The sequence below is a fragment of the Papio anubis genome, chromosome 6, assembly GCF_008728515.1.
Source record: "Papio anubis isolate 15944 chromosome 6, Panubis1.0, whole genome shotgun sequence".
Taxonomy (NCBI): domain Eukaryota; kingdom Metazoa; phylum Chordata; class Mammalia; order Primates; family Cercopithecidae; genus Papio; species Papio anubis.
The window spans coordinates 117,772,720-117,794,323 of NC_044981.1; the positions used below are offsets into that span (position 1 = coordinate 117,772,720).

At 37.0% G+C, this 21,604-nt stretch overlaps 1 protein-coding gene and 2 long non-coding RNA genes across 18 annotated transcripts in view; 2 read left to right on the forward strand and 1 right to left on the reverse strand.

The window, feature by feature from the left end:
* The window catches only part of UTRN (utrophin), a 590,704-nt gene that overhangs the window by 80,926 nt on the left and 488,174 nt on the right, over positions 1-21,604 (reverse strand). For all 16 annotated transcript variants that reach the window (XM_021936868.2, XM_021936864.2, XM_021936872.2 and 13 more), the window contains 3 exons: positions 20,278-20,338; positions 5,940-6,001; positions 3,549-3,623 (listed from right to left, as the gene is read on the reverse strand). In XM_021936868.2, the coding sequence (XP_021792560.2) occupies positions 3,549-3,623; positions 5,940-6,001; positions 20,278-20,338 (198 nt within the window). The remainder of the gene's footprint in view (positions 1-3,548; positions 3,624-5,939; positions 6,002-20,277; positions 20,339-21,604) is intronic.
* Positions 1,560-8,221, forward strand: LOC110742999. The gene is made up of 3 exons (XR_002521371.2): positions 1,560-1,648; positions 2,199-2,313; positions 8,127-8,221. It is a non-coding gene; the product is annotated as an uncharacterized LOC110742999 (long non-coding RNA).
* LOC116275463 lies at positions 8,280-10,780 on the forward strand. The gene is made up of 2 exons (XR_004184587.1): positions 8,280-8,368; positions 10,599-10,780. It is a non-coding gene; the product is annotated as an uncharacterized LOC116275463 (long non-coding RNA).

Here is a 21,604-nt window from a genome sequence, read left to right on the forward strand (position 1 = left end):
AGCTATTCCATTCAGACTCTATAAGTTGATGTTCCCCGAACACCATCCACACCTTAATTCTCACACAGATAACTCCTTCCCTTCTTATCCTCAATTAACTGCCTCATGCCTAAATCCCAGGTGCCTTTTATAGCCTGGCTCATATGCCCACTAATCAAGGAAACCTGCCTTCTTCATAATGAGGGGACTCTCTTCCTCCTCAGAATATACTTCTCTTTTGCTTCTCTGCTATTACCTATCACATAAAGTTTCAAAATCAAAATACAAAGGAATACAGAAAATACATACATGTAGTCTAAAAGAAAATAATAGAACAAATACCCATTAGTCCATCACACAGCTAAAAAAAAATAGAATGTTACCACTATCTTGGAAGCCCTTTGGAAATCCTGCCTAATTACATCCTCTTACAATTACGGGGCTAACCACTAACCTTTGTATTTCATTTTCAGTTTTTAGAAGTGTCTATGTGTCCCCAAATAATAAAGCAGTTAGCTTTGCATGGGTTTGAACTACGTATAAATGGAACAAAGTGGTAGAAATTTTTTTCTGCTATTTAATTTTTTCATTTAATTTTATAGTTCTAAGATTAAATCATGTTGATGTTGATTACTAGCTCATTGATTTTTGTTGCTGTATTATATTTATAAATATGCCAAATCTGAATAAGTTTACTATTAAAAAGTGCTGCTATAAATCTCCTTGGACACGTCTTCCGGCGTACTGCTATATAACCTTCAAACTCAAATCATTCACTCAGTGTGTCCTAAGCAACCCCTGCTCTGTGCCAGAAATTGTCTGAGATCCTAAGTAGAGAAGAACACAGACTTATCCCTCCCATGATGGAGAAGCAAACAATAACTAATAAACAGATTATTAAAAATTATGATTGACACTTTGCCTTAGTGCCTAAATCAAGCACCAGAAGTGTCATCTAAGGAAAAGAACAGTTCTATGAGGAGCCATAGAAAACCTCATTAAAAGAGAGGTGATCTACAACATTGAGACCTACAGGGATGAGTGTACCAGCCAAGGGAAGAACAGAAGTATTAAGTTGGTCCAAAAGTAATTGAGGTTTTCGCCATTACTTTTAATGAAATACCCTAACTTACTTTTAATGGCAAAAACTGCAATTATTTTTGCACCAACCTATACAAAGAGCTAGGACAAGTGCTTTTTAGGCAGGAGGAATAGAATACAGAGTTTGCCATTTCTATCACTAAGTGGATGATGAAATGGTGATACCCCGGTGGAGCAGAGGGAAGGAGGTGGATAGAGAGGTGAGCCAGGCAAAGACCATTCTGTTCTAAGGGCACCAGGAATCTTTTGTAAGCAGGGCATTGGGTCCCTGTGCAACATTCTCCAAATATGAGTTCCTTGATTGTGAGAATCAAGTCCCTTTATAATGTTTTATTTCCTGCACAATCTTGGGGCCCAACAAATGAATGAACAATGACACTGCCCTCTGCCTTATGCTGGGTGGGGATTTGCACATAATGAGAGACAGCCATGACTGAAAGTAGTTCACAGTGGAGACAGGGCAATCACCTAACATTATTCGAGCACACAAAGGCAAGCACTTGTCACTAAGGTGACAGAACCTGCTATTACAGGCAATCATAAACTACTGGGAAAACCATGGAGACAGGTAGGATTAGCTTATAAATGTTTCCAAAAGAGGTAAATCTTTAACAGTATTTGGGAGGAATAAAGGGTTATAGGCCATTGCAGAGAAAGGGTCAGGGTATTTCTAGTAAATGGAAAGGAAGGGAGAGGAAGAAGCAGATTAATAATAAACTAGTGAGCTCCAGGAGTGGCCCACAGGCCTTGGCTGGAGGGCAGTGGGAGAAGGCAGTGGGAAAAGTGAAGGCCAGTTGGCTCTGAAAAAAGCTCCTCATATACTTGAAATCCAATACAATCTAGCCCTTTTCTAGCTGTCATTTAGTTGTTTGTCACTACCAATTTAGTTTAGAAGTTGGAGGAGTCCCTTCTGTTCATCTCAGGTTTGAGGGGAAGAGCTGAGAAGGGGGGTTTTTTCTTTAGGAACCCAAAGAACCAAGAGAAGAAAACACTAAATGTGTTAATATGTTTAGCCACCCAGAAGTGTTGTTGAAAACTGGGACCATGTTCATAACGACACAAAGCAGTCTTCTGTCAATGGAAATTTTGTGGCTGAGTCATCTGTCCCCATTTTACAGCTCATCAGGCCTGAGAAGAACTTCCAGACCCATCAGCTGAATCCTGGAGGTGCAGCTGAGCCTCTTTCAAAACTGCCGTCACCACGGACTCCTGCGCTGACCAAACATCCCTTTTGTGTGTTCATAATTTACTTCCTATTCCCTTTTCACTCAACATACTGATCAGTAGCCAGAGGGTGGTGGCTTTCTTTCATTTGTCCTGGTAATTCTGCAACACTTGCTGCAACTACTACAACCTGCTAATTATCTTTGAGGTTCTATGGATTATGCAAGAGTCAAGGTTATCTCATTCTTCCTTGCATAGACTTATCTGGAGGTGTCTTTCAGCCCTGTAGACCTCTCTTCCATATATAGCTTAAGTTTTTCTTATTTTCAAGCTTTGTATTGCTGTTTTCTCTGAATGACATTATACCTCTCTTTCCTCAACTCTCTTCATGTAGCCAGCTTAAAATTTATATTGCTAATTTCCGTTGACTTTCAAGGAGCAGATTTTTCAACCCTAACATATCATTTTTCAAAGCATAATTTTCAAAGCATCACTGAACTGCCTAGACATATATTAACAGTTAACAAAAGGTAGCAAACAAGAATATTTGGAACTTTTCAATTTACCCTATCTTAAAATAATAGGTAAATATCACTTTCCATATCAACTATCTGACAAGGCCTAGGGTAGACTCAATCATTAGAACTACAACCACAAATAGAATCCAGGTAGCATAAATCTATATGCTAAGTATTCACATTGCTACTTAATTTAGGTTATTTTGGGGGGAAAATATCCTTTTGATGAAAGGACTGTCACAGAATTCCACTCTGAACACATCCTCCACAGGAAAAATGCATTGATAATACTAAATGTCTCAAGATATATTTAAAAGAAAACAGAGCCTTTTATCTAACTTGTTAAGGTGCCAGTTCAAATTTAGATCAGGAATGTGATTTTTTAGTGTTTCTTTATATACATTTGTCTCATACAAATTGAGACAAAATGGAACTCTACACTTCCAAATGGGCAAAAGGTACTGAAAACACATGACTTAATACTTTCTTTGATTTAATCCTCTTAAACTGGGTGGCAGCACAATTTTTGAAAAAGCTTTTTACATTACTCCTGTGTTTTGGTTAATTTTGTTCTCCAAGTAAGAATGGCATGTGTTCAGTACTGCACACTGATGGGGCAAGTAATAAAATATTTATAGAAACAAAACCAACTCCTTGAGTGAGGAACACTGAAAACCAGATTAACTCGGCAAACACTCCATCCTCTTCATTTATCTTTCTCTCTCTTTTTTTTTTTAAAAAGGCAATTCAAGTAACAGATTGATTAACTTTGGTAGAATAACTTACAACATAGCGCTTTTTGTAGTCTTCGGATTTTGATTGCTGTACGGTAGGCAGAAAAACGTACGTTATTGAGGTCAGCTGAAATAGAAAAAGGAACAATTCGAAGATAGGCTTATTATTGAATATCTATTGAATGCCAAGAATGTATTTGGTTACTTTGGATGATGAAAAAATATTATGTCTGCCTGAAATAAAAAGTCTTCTCCCAAATTCCCCAACATGTATCCAAGAAAAAAATTAAATGATCTTAAGGACCATATTGAGATACATCTCAAAGCAGTGCTACACAGAAAATTCTAAGAAAGTATTTTCAAACAGGTATCAGGACTCAGAACATGGTGAGTTGAGTACTTTGAGATGAAGGAGACTGAAAGGCCTCAGAAGTAAGGTCTCTCTGACCTCTGGGTCTCTTGTCTCCTGCCCCTCTTTCTCCTTCCAAAGTGATAAACAGAAATCAGAATTCCTCTTCCCCAACGTGGGTCATAAAAACTAGAACTCCTCTTGCCCAAAGCAAGCCATAAAATCTAGCAAGTTCACTGTGACCTTCACCCTTCTCTCCTGAAGATTCTCCTGCAACAGATATCCTGTCCCTAGAGGAATATGTGGCAGGGAGAAGCCAAGAAGAATCTGAACAGATAGGCCTTGCTGGAATTCCCTTCTCAGTCTATTATCATTAAATTATACCCTTTCATCCAATCACAATTCAAAGCAGTCATCCATTCCTCACTCAATCTAAGTGTAAAAATAGATACTTTTCCCTGTTGTCTTTGAGTCTTCTGAAGGCTCTCATGTCAGGTAAAACTTTGATTAAGTAAATTTCTTGTGCTTTTCTGGTTGACCTGTCTTTTGTTATAGGAGTGTCACTATGACCCTTATGATGGGTGAGAAAAGGTATCACCCCTTTCAGTTCATTGGTGGGAAAAAGAGGAAGGTAATGAAGAGAAAGCACAGCTTCTTAAATGCACTGCACAGTAGGCAGAGGGCCCTTCCTTTTTTTCCCAATAAAGGAGATTTTCCTCCAGGGGCATGTCCCCCAAGGACACTTCATTTTCTTCCAGCCACACTGTCCAGCTCACTATCCATGAAGCTCATCTTAATTCTATGTTCCTCCCATCCTGATCGATTTGTTTTTCTGTCCTTTTGCAGATCTCGTTAAAATGATCCTATAATCAATACTCAACCCTTTGGAAACAACAGATATTGCAATTTCTTTCTTCGTCCCCTAAAGACAGAGTATCAGAGATTAGTAGAGTTAAAAGAAAACTCAGATATCATCAAAATTTGCCCCTTGTTTTACAAGCTAAGCAAACCAGTGATATGTCTTTTGTTTGTCCAACTTTTGCAGGACCCTTCACCCACCAAAATAAAAACTCCCACAGAAGCCCAATATTTGAAGAGATTAAAAAGGGGGCATCCCTTTTATTGAAACAGGAGAGGGAGGCTTCAGGTGCTGCTCTTCTCTCCAGCATCTCCTTAGCTACCCAAAGAGAAAACTTTAAAAAAACCCACTGAACCAAACAGAGGAAGTAGGTTAAACAGTAAGTTGAAAGCCACATTGCCCTAGAAATTAAAACAAAATCGGAATTCTCATCTGTGTTTTCTTGCATTTTTGTATAAAAATGAATTTAGCTTTTAACAATTTAGACAAATTTAAACAAGGTGAGCTAAGTTGATGACATGTACTAAATAAAAAGTGAGCCAAAAGCAAATTTAAGGCAGTGAATTGAAGTTGGCTATATTGTAACTGTATATTTATGTATATATTTTTGCATGCAAAGCTGAAGGTTAAGATGACTCAATACGAAGGAGGTAAAACCTACAATTACATTCCTCCCTGTAAATCAAGTCCTTTTGGCTCACATGATTTCAAACCACACAATTCTCCTAAGAAAGGCAATACTTGTTTATCGCATTGCCCTTAGAAGTTTAACTGCTTTTAAATGTCAATGACATGATTCTTTTAACATTAACATGCCATGTAAGAAAAGCTGGTGATTAGCTCCTATTTAAGAATATACAGTTCTCGGCCGGGCACAGTGGTTCATGCCTGTAATCCTAGCACTTTGGGAGGCCGAGGCGGGTGGACTGCCTGAACTCAGGAGTTCGAGACCAGCATGGGCAACATGCTAAAATCGTGTCTCTACTAAAATACAAAAAATTAGCCAGGTGTGGCAGCAGGCGCTTCTGGTCCCAGCTACTCAGGAGGCTGAGAAAGGAGAATTGCTTGAATCCGGGAGGCAGAGGTTGCAGTGAGCCGAGATCACACCACTGCACTCCAGCCTGGGCAACAGAGTGAGACTCTGTCTCAAAAAAACAAAAAGGAAAAGAAAAAAAGAAAAAGAATACACAGTTCTCAGTTGTTTAGGTTAATTAGTTACTATTAATAACACTTACCAAGGGATTGAAAGAGTTCGGTCATTTTAGGATGGTCCCAACAGGTGGTCTGTGTTTGATGGCTGGAAAAAAAAAGGTAAAATTGTAAAAATAAACAAAAGATCAAAAAACATCATATAGGCCAAAAAGGAAATACCCAAGTGGAAATGATTTTTTTTTCAAATTTTTAAAAATACATGCAAAATTACCCTCATTATGAACCATCGAGAAACCCAATGCCCAATTAATACTTAATATTTGAAACATCGGCCAGGGACAGTAGCTCTTCCTGTAATCCTAGTACTTTGAGAGGCCAAGGCAGGTGGCTCACTTGAGGTCAGGAGTTTGAGACAAGCCTGGCCAACTTGATGAAACCCTGTCTCTACTAAAAATACAAGAATTAGCCAGGTGCGGTGGCGGTTGCCTGTAGTCCCAGCTACTCAGGAGGGCGAGGCATGAGAATCACTTGAACCTGGGAGGTGGAGGTTGCAGTGAGCCAAGATCCTTTCACTGCACTCTAGCCTGGGTGACAGAGTGAGACACTATCTCAAAAAAAAAAAATTAATAATAAATTTTAGCTAGGTGTGGTGCCTCACATCTATAATCCCAACACTTTAGGAGCCTGAGATGGGAGCCCAGGAGTTTGACACCAGCTGGGCAACATAGTGAGACCTCATCTCTCTATACAAAAGTTTTTTATAAAATTTTTTAATAATAAATTTCATTTGAGCAACTACATTGTGAAAAGACAAATGAAATTTTTTGCTTTGCCTATTTCAAACAGAATTGAAACTAAAAATTAAAACCTAGATATAAAATGTGACTGTCACGAACCCTTGGGCCGTGACTTGATGTGGCCAGATCAATGCAGGCTCCAGAATACACCCATATCTGTTAAGCAGATGTAGATATCATTCAGAACAAATCCTCCAACAGCAGAAGTAGTGCTGTGAGAGTCACTACCCTTTAGAAGTCTCGTCATATTTCCAAAGGCTGCAGAAACAAGTTTAACTCTGAATGACATCATCCCACAATCTATGAAGCCTCCCTCCTCTTCTACCTTGAGTCGAACCGCCCTCTGCGCAAATCTACCCTTTCTTCTCTTCATGTGTATCTGGATTCCCCGCTCCCCTCAGGCAAGTGTCTCTTGCCACTTTGACTCGGTGTTCCTCTTCTCAGCTTCCTCCCATTAACCAGTATTATTATTTTCTATATGTATTAAACTATTTTCCTCATGTTCTTCACTTTAAAAGCAAGTTGTATACTTTCTCTGTTTCTGTAAATTTCCAAACTAATTCATACCTTAGATGGAACTTTTGGGATAATAAACTGAGATTAAAACATAAATGGAATGCTTCAATTAAGTTTCTTAGATAAACAGTTCATGACTTTGGTGGGTCAGTGGCCTTACATTTAAAAAGAGTTAACTGCCCCTTATCTAGGTCAGGGTATATTAATAACATAATAGTGCTCCAAAGACTTCTTAAATGACACCTAGTTCTTATAAAATTATTTAGTAAGTTAAATGAACCAGCATAGTACCTAAGACAGTGATATTACAACATTCATAAAATCAAATTCAAGAGAAATTAGTTTTTAAGCCTATGTAATATATCAAAAACTGGGGCATGTCACTGGGAAAAGAACATCATCACTGTTACATACACACAGGTAACAAAAACCCCAAATAACTCAAACTTACCTTTGAAAAATATTTAAAGTGTGTATTTGCAATTCGGTATGTATCCTGGAAATATTAGCAACTGGGTATGTATCCTGGAAATTCCAAGATCGCAAACAAAATAATATAACTACAATGTGAAGATCTGTCTTAGAAAGAGCTGGAAAGTTGTCTGGCTCCTCTACCCAGATTCTTGACTTCAATGCAGAGACAAATACTTCTACTTCATAGTCCACTACCGAACACCAACAAAACCATTCCACCCTTTTGGTTTGATGGTAGTGATACTATCCAAATTGCTCCAAAGCCCATGGAGTGGGTACTGAAGTTGTTTGACATAAATTCTTGGTATTCATCATTAGGCTCAGAGCTTTACAGAAATGCAGAGTCTCAGAAAAATTTCCTCCCTATCACCAACAAATATGGAAGGATTTGCTGAGGAGGTAATGCAATTCCAGTAAGGCATCATGGGCTCCCAGTCTGAGAGAACCTACTAGGATTCATTGATCTCTTGTCTTCTCTTGCAGGGAATTTCAATCCCCATGACAACAGTATTGTCCAGAGACAGACATCCCATCATGAAGGAGCAAACCAAGGCTCAAGAATCAAACTAAAGCCATCGGTCATGTAGAGCCAGACATTACACTTAAACAACAAATATGCTTTCTCTGGAATTACAGGTGTGGGTCTTCACCTCACACAGCCTCTACATAATTACAAGAGGAAAATACCACTATTTCTCAGTCAGGCTGAGAACTGAGAATTCAAGGTGAACACCACTTGCTAATGGCTCTTTTTAGTGAAACCACTATTGAGAGCTGAGGGGAACACACACATTTGGCAAACAGATGGAGGGAGGGAATGGGCATCTCCCTTTGTGAATTCAATACCAGTTGATTCATTAGGCAGAACTGCCAACACAGAAAATAAATACAGCCTCTGGTTACAAAAGTATAACTGCCGCTTACCAAACAACAGAAATAAAAAACAGGAGATGCAGTTGGCTGCTGGTTTTTTTTGTTTTGTTTTGTTTTTTTTAAAGTCAGGGGAGAAGGTTAAAGCAAAATCCACAATGAACCCAAAGGCTTAAAGTATTTGAACAGCTGCAGATAGCTCAGCTCCTCTTGCCAAAATGCCTGAAGTTCTCCCAGAGTAGGCAACCAAAACAGAATAGTAGCATTTTACCCCAAAATAACAACAGCTTGGGTTCTAATTAATCTCAAATATGAACAGGGAGTGGGACTTCATATTGTGCAGCTTGATAAGCTCTAAAATAAAATTATGATTTTATTACTAAAAATCCTCTTTTTAAAAGGCAACAGCCATGGGAATCTATCCAAGAATAAAATTTAAAAAATTAAAAATAAAAACCCAACAAAGTAGCAATTAACAGTTAAGTACAAAATCACATGAAGCAAACAATAGTGAGAACATGTGACATGTAACTAGGCTGGCCAGCCATCCAGTTTTGCCTGTGGAGGGAAAAATTGTGAAGGTCTTTGCTGTGGGCAAAAAATCAGTGGGTATCCTGTAAAGCTTAAATTCTCTTTGAGCTATTTTAAGCTCTGCAAACTGAAGAAAACAGATAGTAATGCAAATGATTTCTGTCCATATAAATGCAAATTGTGCCCAGGGGAATGCAATTGATTACTGTCCTGTGGATATTGACCAGTTTGTCAGCTTTGCGTCCAGAGGTAAACTCATTTTAGCATCCCTAATCTGACTATAAATAGGTGACACTTTGTATTCTCTTTGGAACCTATTATAACTTCTTACTGGTTCCCTTATTATGAGTTAAATGAAACATGCTCTTTTTATATTCATAAAAGAGTCAAGATTTTTTTGCCTATTTTGAAAACTATACTTCAAGCAGCATAAATCCTGCTTTATACTAGATTGTATACAGGAATTGTACATCAGCATCCTAGTATAACTATTAAAAGTGTCCCCTTACTCTGAAGTGCCCCAGCTGGGATAACATATAATCTCTGCATTTTATGGACTTTATCAAAATATTAAGCCCATAAGGCTAAGACGTAGTATATCCCTCCACCTATTATTATTCATAACAATGTGTACTGATAAGTCACAGAAAGTAAAATACAAATAATATAAGATTGTAGCACCAACAAATAAAACAAAAAAAGTTGTGCTGCAATACTGCCTAATATGTAACACAATGAACCAACAGCAAAGGACATGCACTTTTGATAGACTGGTAAAATATTGATTTCTGGGCAAAGGACTGCTCTGGGGAAGATACTTCTTAAACCCATTTTTCCTCATTAGAGTGGTCTGATATTTTTCCATGAAATCTTAAAGGATGATCAGAAGGCATCTTGCTTGTCCAAAAACTGATACTTACCAAATATACTTGTTACTAGCTATCCAATTTTATGCTTATAACTGGATTTTGTGAGGTTTGCTATATATCATTCCATTCCAATTATAATTATAAAGGCATATAACATAACAAAACTAAAGATGAGTTAAGTAAAAATACAAATGTGGGGACAAGAACTGTCTTATCCCTGAGATAAGACAATCACAGAAAGAAAAGTATTTCTTCTTTGCTGTGCAAAGTAAAATATAACATACTAGGTCAGGATGTATTATATTAATCACAGTAATAACATGCTATTTGAGTGCTCAATTTGTACCAAGTAAACTTTTTTGGATAAACTTTTTCTATGTGTAAATTCAATTTGGATTACAATTCTGTGATTTGGGTGACAATACTGTCTCCATCTCACAGATGAAAAAAACTAGGGCAGAGAGTGCTTAGATAACTTGCCTGAGGTCCTATAGTAAGTAATAGAAACAGGATTTAAAGAGATAGTCTCATTTTAAGCCTAGACTCTTGATATGGAAGTATATTTGCATAATTAAGGTTTTAAAATATTTCTTGACGAATCTGTCCAAATTTGAGTCCATGGTCTATCATTAGAATCATTACAAATAACTTCATCTCCCTTGCTTCTCTCTCACCCCTTGTCAAGCCTGGATCAGCTCAATTACTTGCCTACTCTGGACCTGAGCAGCTGTGGATAAAAACAACTGGAGAAAATCACTCAACAGACAGACTTGTTTTACTTTAAATATGTGATTTCAAACCTCAAATGTCCAACTCCTGGCAACTGCACTACATTCCCTAATAAACTTGCCTTCCCAAACTCCAAAACAGAAATTCACTACTGCTATCTCTCTCCCCAAACTGGTTTCTTTCTCTGCCTTAGTATCATTTCATTTTATCTCACGCTTCATTGAAAACCTAAATACCACTAGATGAGGACTCTTTTCTCTCTCCACCAACTCAGGAAACCTCCCTCCATCTGCCAGTTTGTCATCCTCTCCCCCCTTTAACTGAGAAATCGTCCCCCTTCTTACTAAAGGCCAATTCTTCCCAACGATTTCTTAAAAATTTCTTATGCTGCACTGTCAACCCCTCTTTCAAGAAGACTATCCTTTGTAGAATATAAATGTTTACAACGTGCCATCCTTAAACACACAAACACACACACGCACACACGCACACACACACCTACCTCAAATCTACATTTTCTGCTAGTTATCACCTTTTTTCTCTCCTTCACAGAAAAAAATTCACCAATGAGTAGTGTACCACATCTACTTCCTCGTGTCCCATTCACCACTCAAGCCACTTCTGTTTGGCTTCTATCTTTTCTCCTGCATTCAAACTGGTCCTACAAATATTAGCTATGAACTCCATGGTGCCAAGTGGAGTGGCCATGCCTCAGGATGGGGAAAAATAAGAGACGAGAAACACTGTAAATAAGTTATATAGTGTATTAGAAGGTGGGAGGTGCTATGAGAAAACCAGAAGTCTCCAGAAAAGGAAGTTGACACAAGCAAAATACAGGTTCTGTTAACATCTACTTTATGTACACTTATAGAAGTTAGATATATACAGCAATCACGCATGAGCTCCCAACTAATCAATTTTGCATTCAACTGCCTAAAGTATGAAGAGTGAAAACAAATGTTGGCAATCTGATATGACATCATTTATTTTAGTAACACCTTCTTAAAGATCTGAGAGGTGGTATACTTACTTTGGAATTTATAATCTTTTCAGTCCTTGTTTCACCCAAGACTAGAACATAGGAAGAATGTGGAGTACCCTCATCAATAACATCGATTCTCACTCTGTGCATGTGCTTGTGTGCGGGTGTGGGTTTGGGTGTGGGTATGTGTGCCTGTGTGGAAAAGCCCCTGGGGAGAGGATGGAGGTAATGGGTGAGAAAGCTGTAGGAGTAACTTATATATTCCTCAGGTTATATTCAACTTCCTCATCCACTCACAAACACTGTCTACAGTCCTCTAAGCTTTTAAAGGCAGGAAATCCATATACTTTTAGAAACAAAAAATTAACTTAAGAGAAAAGTTAAGAAGTGTGGAGGTCAGGATTTCAAGAAAAAAAAAAAATTCTGTCAAAATTCAAATAAGATATATGATCCCACTTGATAATAGGTACTGTAAAAGTTTAGAGTGTTCCTTAAAAATGCCATTAGTATCTCATGATAACGAAGACAGGAGGCAGGAAGACAACATTGTAAATAATGAATAATTCTTTAGGATTTGACTATAAAAGGCATTTAGGCTGGGCACAGTGGCTTATGCCTGTAATCCCAGCATTTGGGAGGCCAAGGCAGGAGGACTGTTTCAGGTCAGGAGTTTGAGACCAGCCTGGGCAACATAGCAAGACTCCATCTCTAAAAAAAAATCCAATTAGCTGGGCCTGGTGGCATGTACCTGTAGTCCCAGCTACTCAGGAGGCTGAGGCAGGAGGATTACTTGAGGCCAGGAGTACAAAACTCCAATAAGCCATGGTTGCACCACTGCACTCTGGCCTGGGCAATAGAGTGAGACCCTATCTCTTAAACAAATAACACTTAAAATAATTTCATACTCAGGAGTAGATTTAAAGATACAAACATGGAAAGGACTATATAAAAATAAGCTACCATATCATACACCCCAAAATACAAGATGTCAATATTGCATGTATGACTAACAGAACCATTGTTACAAAACAATAAGGCAAAGTTTATTTGTGTTTGTTTTTAAATAAAGTAGTAGAATTAATGATCAAACCTGATGTGCCTATGTGCGAAGGGAGGGATAGGTGATAATTGTCTTGAGGGTACTAGATTGTCTAGAAATATAAACACGCAAATGCTCAGTAAACCCAGGGGAGCCTCTAGCTTGATAATATTTCTACATGAGCCCAGAATTCATAGGGAACCCCACCTCCCACCCAACCCTACCCTCATCTCCCTGACTCTCAAACTGGGGAGATTCAGACCATCAGCCAAATTCCTGTAGGTCACTGGTTGTTGCACTGGCCCTGGGGAGCCTTGCATGCCCCCATCTGAAGGTGTTAACACCAGGACTATGTTCCCACAACAGTTGAGGGGATCACTGTATCCTCTAAGTTTGCTTTTAAAAGCTGGATTTGTAGCTTTTAGCTTTTTATTTTAAGATAAATTACTACTTTATCTCTTTCTTTTATGTATTTTTAAAAGCAGGGATTCATTACTTCTAATTTTTTCTATATGGTTATATGAAATCTTTTACTGTATTATTTTACTTTATAATCAGCATATTTCTATTTATTTTACAATTTTAAACATTATTACTTCTGTACTTTTGCTAATTGCAATGGCAGTTTTAAAAATTTAATCTTTATAGAGTATAGGTATTTTTTTCCCTCTCTGAATAGCCCCACAGTGATCCTACCTAGATTGTATGGTAGAACTCTACTAACTGTATCCCTTACCCTAAAAATCAAATTGCCCAGTAAGGCTGATGGTGCCATTATAATGCAATAGAGTTGGGTAATCTAGAAGATTCCAAGCCAAAATACTACTCCATGGCCCAACAATATGTAGATTAATGGCAGTGAAGGTGATATTTTAAGTCCTGAACTACCTAATGTCTCTCAAAGACAATGTCAATTCCACCTAAATTACCTCAATTAACTAGGACACCAGTAATACATAAGATTTCTTCGCAGTGATGGTTTGCAGGCTGCTGCAGGGCAGGCTTTCTGCTGTTAGGATTTTTAGTTAGCCAAGGTATGCTTATGCTCATTTATCTGAAGCCCCTCCAAGCCCAGGACTTTAGTGATCCTAAGGTACTTACATTCTTTCATAGATCAATTTTGTTCTTACCTCTCCACCAGCAGAGTTGGCCCAGTGAGTTTTAAATACTTATTTTCAATAAAAACAGAGTCACAGACTATTAGAAAAACAGACTCTCCAGTACATTTTTCTTATGCTTCTATTTCATTTATTTCTTTATCATTAAAACCAAAACCACAAGCTCCACTTCTGGAAAGAGATTCAAAGTGTGGCCCAACAGTTCTTCACTTAAAAAACTGGAACCGAAAAGATACCATCCCTCATCTTCACTGAAGAGGGAAGGCAGAAATAAAGACTGCTGTAGGGACCCTTTTGGAGAGAGCTATGTCTATTTTTTCATTGTTAATTATACCTTTGTTATGGGTTTATTCTGTTCTGGGATAAGTTTTCTATAACCTTTAATGATAAAATGCTTTATGTTAATTCTTTGCAGTTGCTGTTACACATACTTTGTTAGCTTTCATTTTCCTATTAGGTTGAATATTTGGAGATTGCCTTGCTGATACTCCTCTCTGCCCTTCTTTAGGGAAGGACTATTTCTCCTGTATTGCCTAAGCTGGTACACACTTCTTCTAAAGAAATATGCATGAATTCTCTCCTCTAGACGGTATGTGTAGTTCAGCCAAGACAAGTTTATATAATCTACACAAATGAACTGTATGACTGCGATAAAGATCAACTACTCGCTCCTCAAGATTTTACAACTATTACAAACTTCATTTCCTTTCAGTTACTGAAGGATTAGGGCAGGTAGAGGGTGGCCTTGGGAAATGAGAGGGGGTCTAAAAGAGCTTTGCAGGATTATCAATAATGGACACAAGAATAGAAAATAAAAGTAAAAAGAGAGATGTAATAAATTGAGGATAATCTTCATTTGGATCCTCTCAAAGAGGGAGTTAGAACAAGGGAAAGAAATGTAAGACTGCGAATTTTATAGATATAGACAAGTTTATGCTGGTTATATTTTGCAATATTGAGGAATGTCAGTTTTAGAAAATGTGACATGCATGGTATATATAACCAGAGGTTACTAATATGTTCATAATGAAAGCTGTGTGTTGTGTGATATTGTACATTGTATTTAGGGTTCTATGAAGAATTAACGTGCGCAGTTCAGACACCAGTGGGAAAAATCGAGCTATAGAATTGTTAAATTGTGATAGTGACACCTTGTCACAAGAACAGAATAGTCAACCTTAGCAAAACTAAAGGCTTACTGAAAAGTCAACAACTCAGGCTTTAGAGAAGATGTCATAAGGAAAAAGGAAAACCTTATTTCCTAACTATACCTTACTAAATTCTGTTAAATACTGCGACTTACCAACAGGCCAGATGTATAGAGAACCATCTGTGTTTCAAGTCCCTTAGGACTTACAAGCCAGCTTTGTTGGCCATCTTACCCACAGATACTTAAATCTACCCATTGACAGAAATCTTTGGACCATGTGAATGGGGAAAGATAGAGGAAGGCCAAAGAATATGTTTCCCCACCTCAGAGCTCCTCTCAATGTCCAACTGGCAAGGACTGTGGGAATGACATCTTCCTATCTATGAAAAAGCACCTTTCTCCATTACTAGACCACAGTGTGAAACTGCTTTAAACATTTAGAAAATAGATCCTCCTGTAGAAATTAGCTTATGGAAAAGCCTACACAAGGGCAGGGTGGAGTACTGGAAAAAGCATGGGCTTTGTCCTTGGACGGCTGGGCGCAGTTGCTGGCACATAGGAGATGTATAGTAAATGGTAACCAGTCTACAGTATGAAAGAAAAGATGTTTGCTCATACTTTCTCCACTACTATCCTCCTTCCTAAATATAATGCTTCATCCTGTTCAAAGTTTCCATGGGACTAAAAACTTCGATCCTCTGACTCAACTAATATTGGGGCCAGGACACAGCACCGCATAGTGATCAGGAGTTCAGGAGCTGTAGACAATCCCTGGGTTTGAACACTAGCTCTTCTACTTACCGGCTATGTAATCTCAAGCAAGCTGTAAGTGTGCTTATTAACTACTTTTAATGCAGTTATTGATAATTCATTAAGCCTTATCCGTAAATGCGGGTAATTATAGTACCTATACTTCACTTGGCTAATGAGAGAATTAAAAGTGATCATCTATGCACAAGATTCAGCACAGCACCTGGCAAATGACTGTTCAAAAATGTAATTTATTACAATGATCATTATTATTTCCCACAGCAAATATTTATTATTATTATGTTACATTATTTCTGTGGCAAACTGAGAAGTGGTGAATTTTACATGATTAATGTGATGCATTAAGAAAGTTCAGCCAAACCCAAAGCTTTCATTCCTCTTATCCCTCATACTCCCTGGAAGTTAACTTTTAGCTGAGAAAATGAACAACTTGTGCAAAATACATAACCAAAAATTTACAATGAGAGAGATCTGGCTTTTACGGCAGATTATCGTATATTGTGAAGGCAGCAAGAACCATTTTAAACTTTCTTTTCCTCTGTCTTTTTTTTTTTTTTTTTTTTTTAAAGGAGACAGAGTTTCACTCTGTCGCCCATACTGTAGTGCAGTGGTGTGATCATGGCTCACTGCAGTCTTGACTTCCTGGGCTCAAGTGATCCGCCCACCTCAGCCTCCTGAGTAGCTGGGACTATAGGTGCATGTTACCATGCTCCACTAATTTTTTGTAGAGATAGGGTTTTGTCATGTTGCTCAGGCTGGTCTCGAACTCCTGGAGGCAAGCAATCCACCTGCCTCGGCCTCCCAAGCATTAGGATTATAAGCATGAGCCACTGCACCCAGCCCCATTTTAAATGTTCTTAAACCCTGAATACAATGAGCTCTCATTGCACTATACTAAGAGAAAAGAAATCACTAGATCGGTTTCAGAAAGTCTACCTTAGAGGCAGCAAATAAAATTTTCGAATGTTAGTATTAACTCAGGATATTAACAAATAGAGGGCCAGGCGCGGTGGCTCAAGCCTGTAATCCCAGCACTTTGGGAGGCTGAGACGGGCGGATCACGAGGTCAGGAGATCGAGACCATCCTGGCTAACACGGTGAAACCCCGTCTCTACTAAAAAATACAAAAAACCAGCCGGGCGAGGTGGCGGGCGCCTGTAGTCCCAGCTACTCGGGAGGCTGAGGCAGGAGAATAGCGTAAACCCGGGAGGCGGAGCTTGCAGTGAGCTGAGATCCGGCCACTGCACTCTAACCTGGGCGACAGGGCGAGACTCCGTCTCAAAAAACAACAACAACAACAACAACAACAAAAAAAAACAAATAGAGGGATTTATACTATATAGACTAGTTTTTAACTTAAGATATTAATAAATTGAGGGATTTATATTATATAGACTAGTTTTAACTTAAGATATTAATGAATAGAGGGATTTACACTATATAGACTCTTTCAGTTCAGATTTATATTCTATCATTTTCTACACACATGAGTCATGGAGCCACCGTAGTGCACTTCAAAATATTAATAAGGTACCTAGAGAGACAGAAATGCAGTGGGAAGCCATCAAAGTGGGTTTTAAGTGATCTACAAAATTAAAATATGACATAAAAATAATTTGTCCTTCCTAGTCTCCTTTCAACTTTCTGGCCATATTTTAACAGTGAATACATAGATGATATACTTAAATATCGAAAACATTGAATATTTCTACCTGAATATTATTTTTTGTTGGCCATAAACATTCTAAATTTGCCCCAGGGAATTCTCCTTGCATGGCAATCATGCGAAATTTGTTTTAAATATTTTTCTTCTACTTTTGAAGCCATGCAAAGGGAAGTGTATATTAAAAGCTTTTTCATTCACCGTTTGCTTGGTTATTAATTTGGGAATTAAACTTTGTTTTCATAACAATTCTTCACACATAAATATTGGCTTTTATAACTCTACCTTCAGAATTTGATGTTCCTTCTTCATGAGGAAATAAACTGTTAAATTACACAATGAAAGATCCTGGTTAAACAAGTTTTGTGAAAACGGGAAATTGCTATATACAAATGGGCACATTTCTAAAAATTTGAAAGACTTAAAAGACATTTAACACTAAAACTACATATATTTTAAACAATCCAATCTTTTACTGGTGATGGAGAAGATTTTTTAGACTACTACAGTCCTAAACGTTATTATTTAAAATACTGGCCATCATTATATTATATCTATTTCCCAGAGCTGGTAATAGTGCTCTAGCCAATGGGAAGCCAGGTAACGCTAACTTTTACTCTGCCAATCTGCCCCATAAGAACTCTGCCCCATAAGAACTCTGCCCCATAAGAACAAGAACACAATCCTATTAGATCCTTCCAAAATTATAAACATTTTGAACTAGAGAAATTCTGATTTAGACAATTTAATTCTCAGTCGTATATAATTAACCTGAACATACGGAAATTCATTTTTAAAAAAGAGCTAAAATTAAGGATGGACTTTAAAAGTGCCAAACCACACAGATAATCATGATAGAAACATAAAGCAAGAGATTTAATATTTTCTTTATCTAGTAAAATCCATATACTAGATCCAGTTTGCATTTTAAAAAAATCAGATGATAAAGGATTCTAAGTCAATTCAATAAGTAATTAATTTCAATTAATTTGCATGACCTTCTTGAGTTTTGTATAGTACATGCATTAATTTTCTATTGCTGCTACAAAAAAGTCTCCCTGGGATAAAATCAAAGTTGGTAGGGCTGTATTCCTTCTCTGGAGGTTCTAAGAGAGAATCCCATTTCTTTGCCTTTTCCAGATTCTAGAAGTTGCCTGCATTTAAGGATCATGTCCGCTTCCTTTGCCTTCCAAGCTAGTAGCTAGCATCCTCAAATCTCTCTTTGTCTCCTCTGCCACTCTTAAAGGCCACTGGGATTACATTAAAGCCATCAGGATAATCCAGAATAATCTCCCTAATTAAAGGTCAGTTGATTTGCAACCTTAATTCCATTTACGACCTTAATTCTCCCTTGCTATGTAACCGAACATTTTCATAGGTACCAGGGATTAGGATGCAGGCATCTTTCGGGGGTTGGGAGCAGTTATTATTTTGTCTACCACAGTACATCAGATTTATATCTAAATTTGTAATACTAAATTCAAGTCAATATTCACCCAAGCGAATTAAAGTTCTCTAATACTATTACTATTATTATTGTTATAATGTACAATAAAAATGTAAACAGTTTTAAATGTTTTCAGTTAGATAATCACATCTTCTTTCACTAGAGACATGCCAACTTATCCAGCGTCTGGCCTCTTCCCATTCTTATGTGGGCAAATTTGACACCAATCAATTGCTTCAATACCTTGTTCTCAACTCAGTTCACAACTCAGTGCATTGTAGGTTATACACTGATAAAAATATTAAACTCCCATAAGATAATATAATATATATTGCTTATTATATTTATTGTATATTAGGCAAACCTGTTTTTTACTCTGAGCTTACATCTCAGACTGAAATAAAAAATTATTAAGAAAAGACTATTTCACTAACATGGACTTCACACAACGTTTTCAGGAAGTATATTGGAAGAGCAGATTATTAGCATTTGCATAGATTTTGGAGATACCACACTCCATGTTAGAAATGATATAAAGGAAACTTGGCCCAGAGATCTTCATCTGACTTACCTGAGGTCACACAGCTAACCTGAGACAGAGCTGTCTCCTGACAATAAGTAAGTGTTGTCATGATTATGATGCTGTTCATCTGACACATAAAATAGGGTGAACTATGACTCATCACTAGAGCACACTGTAAATTAATATCTTTACTAAGTTACACTACAAGGGACTGCAGAAGTAGTATTTTATCATTCTGTTCCATGACAATATATAGCCCTAAGCCAAGGATCAAGGCCTACTAAGAGCCTGTGTAAATTATACAAAACTTATAAAATGTCATATAAGAAGAAGAAACTGTGTGCAAGAAGGAGAAACTAACTGGACAACAAAATCAAAGAATGATGAGCCTATGCTAATAATGCAGATAACTTCTATAAGACAAAGAAAAACTTGACAATATTTAACTTTTTCATGATAAATCATTATTTCCTACTGGTGGAATAAAATAAGAAGAGTATAAGACATTTTTATATGGATTTTCTTGGAGGAGGAAAAATGGCTTAGAATTTGCACAGTTTGGCAAATATCATTGTGTCAAGAGTATTTTGAAATTCTGTCATTTTCTCCAATTTTTTTTAAAAAATTTTTTAGAGACTGGATCTTACTCTGTTGCCCAGGCTGGAGTACAGTAGAGCCATCATAGCTTATTGTTTGTCTCCAAATATTTTAATCTCTACCTTAAAATATATCAGCTAAACACACCTATATCCCTAACTTAATAAATGAAAAATATAATTATCATGTTAAAACTAGTTTCTTTTTAACATTAAATATATCATAGTTTCCTTCAGATAACAGGACTGAATTCCATTTTTAAAAGTTACGGGGGGAGAAGCCTCTTAAGTTATCAATAAAACATGATTTTCTTGGTATTATAAGGGAGAATTAAAATCAACTTACTTGATGTAATAGGGCACTTTATTATGTGAAATGGATCTTTGCCACGGCAGCTGGACTGATGCTGAGGAAACAAAGGGAGATTATTGGAAACACTGGAAACCAAAAAGCCTTACACCTTAATGCAAAACAACTGAACATTTTATAGCAAATTCAATGAACTGCTCTGGTTTCTGAGCTGGATTCCTATAATTATGAGATCCACTGGGCCAAACAAAAAATGGCTTTAAGGATTCATTTGAATAAAACAAGAAACAATACAGGTTCAAGGTCTAATGCCAACTAATTTAACCTGTTGATAAAAATACTTTTAAATTTTCAAATGGTGTTGTTTATAAATACTACAGTTTAAACCTTAGTGCCATCTGGAAACTGTACTCCATATATATTTTTGATAAAACCAAAATTAATTTTACCTGGTATATCCAGATTAAAAATGAGATTTTTGAAGACTGAATTTTCCAGATGACTAATAACATTCTTTACTTTGCATCATAGTCACAGGAGGAGCTATTGAGTACAGATGGCATTTAAATATATTCAATTCTACAAAATTTAAAAAGAGGAAATTTAAAAATAGGCAAAAAGTTGTGAAGAACTAAGGCAATCGTCTAGGCAGAAAAATCCCAATTTCTTACTTTCATCTGAAACACATAGAGAGCCCAGTCTCCTACTTTTGCACTAGACCTTACTATGATTGAGATTTTATGGGGGTTTTTAATTGAGGTACTTTTTTTTTTTTTTCAATTCTAGTTACTTCTTACATATAAAAAATACTTTATTCCTACATTAACCAATTATTTTAAGACTTATTTAAGAAGAATAGTACATGTGAATTTAGTGCCATAAAAGAATTTTGCTAAATGAACAAATACCAACATTCAGATAATACTTTGAATTTTCATACTTTGCAAATATCATCAGATCCTCATGTAGCCAGTTGTCACCAATACTTTTTTTCTCAATTTCATGTCACATTAATATCTTACAACTATTCAGCATTCTAAACTTTGTTAAGCATTTTCAAATATATCTTTTTGGTAAGGAAGTCAGCAAGATACACGTTAAAGTTCCATTTGATAGATGAGGAACTAAATGCGTAGAGATAAAATAACTTGCGCAAAGAGTGATAGCCAGTAAATAAATGGTCGAGCTCAGATGTGATCTCAATTTCTGAATATCAGTTGAGCAATTTTTCTACTCAACAATTCTTCCTCTCTTTATAAAAGGCAAATATTCTTTTCTCAATCTATGCCCACCAAAGTATAAAAAAGGGATGAAAATGAGGAAGTAGGTACATTATATTTCTCATTAGAGCCAACCTCATTTC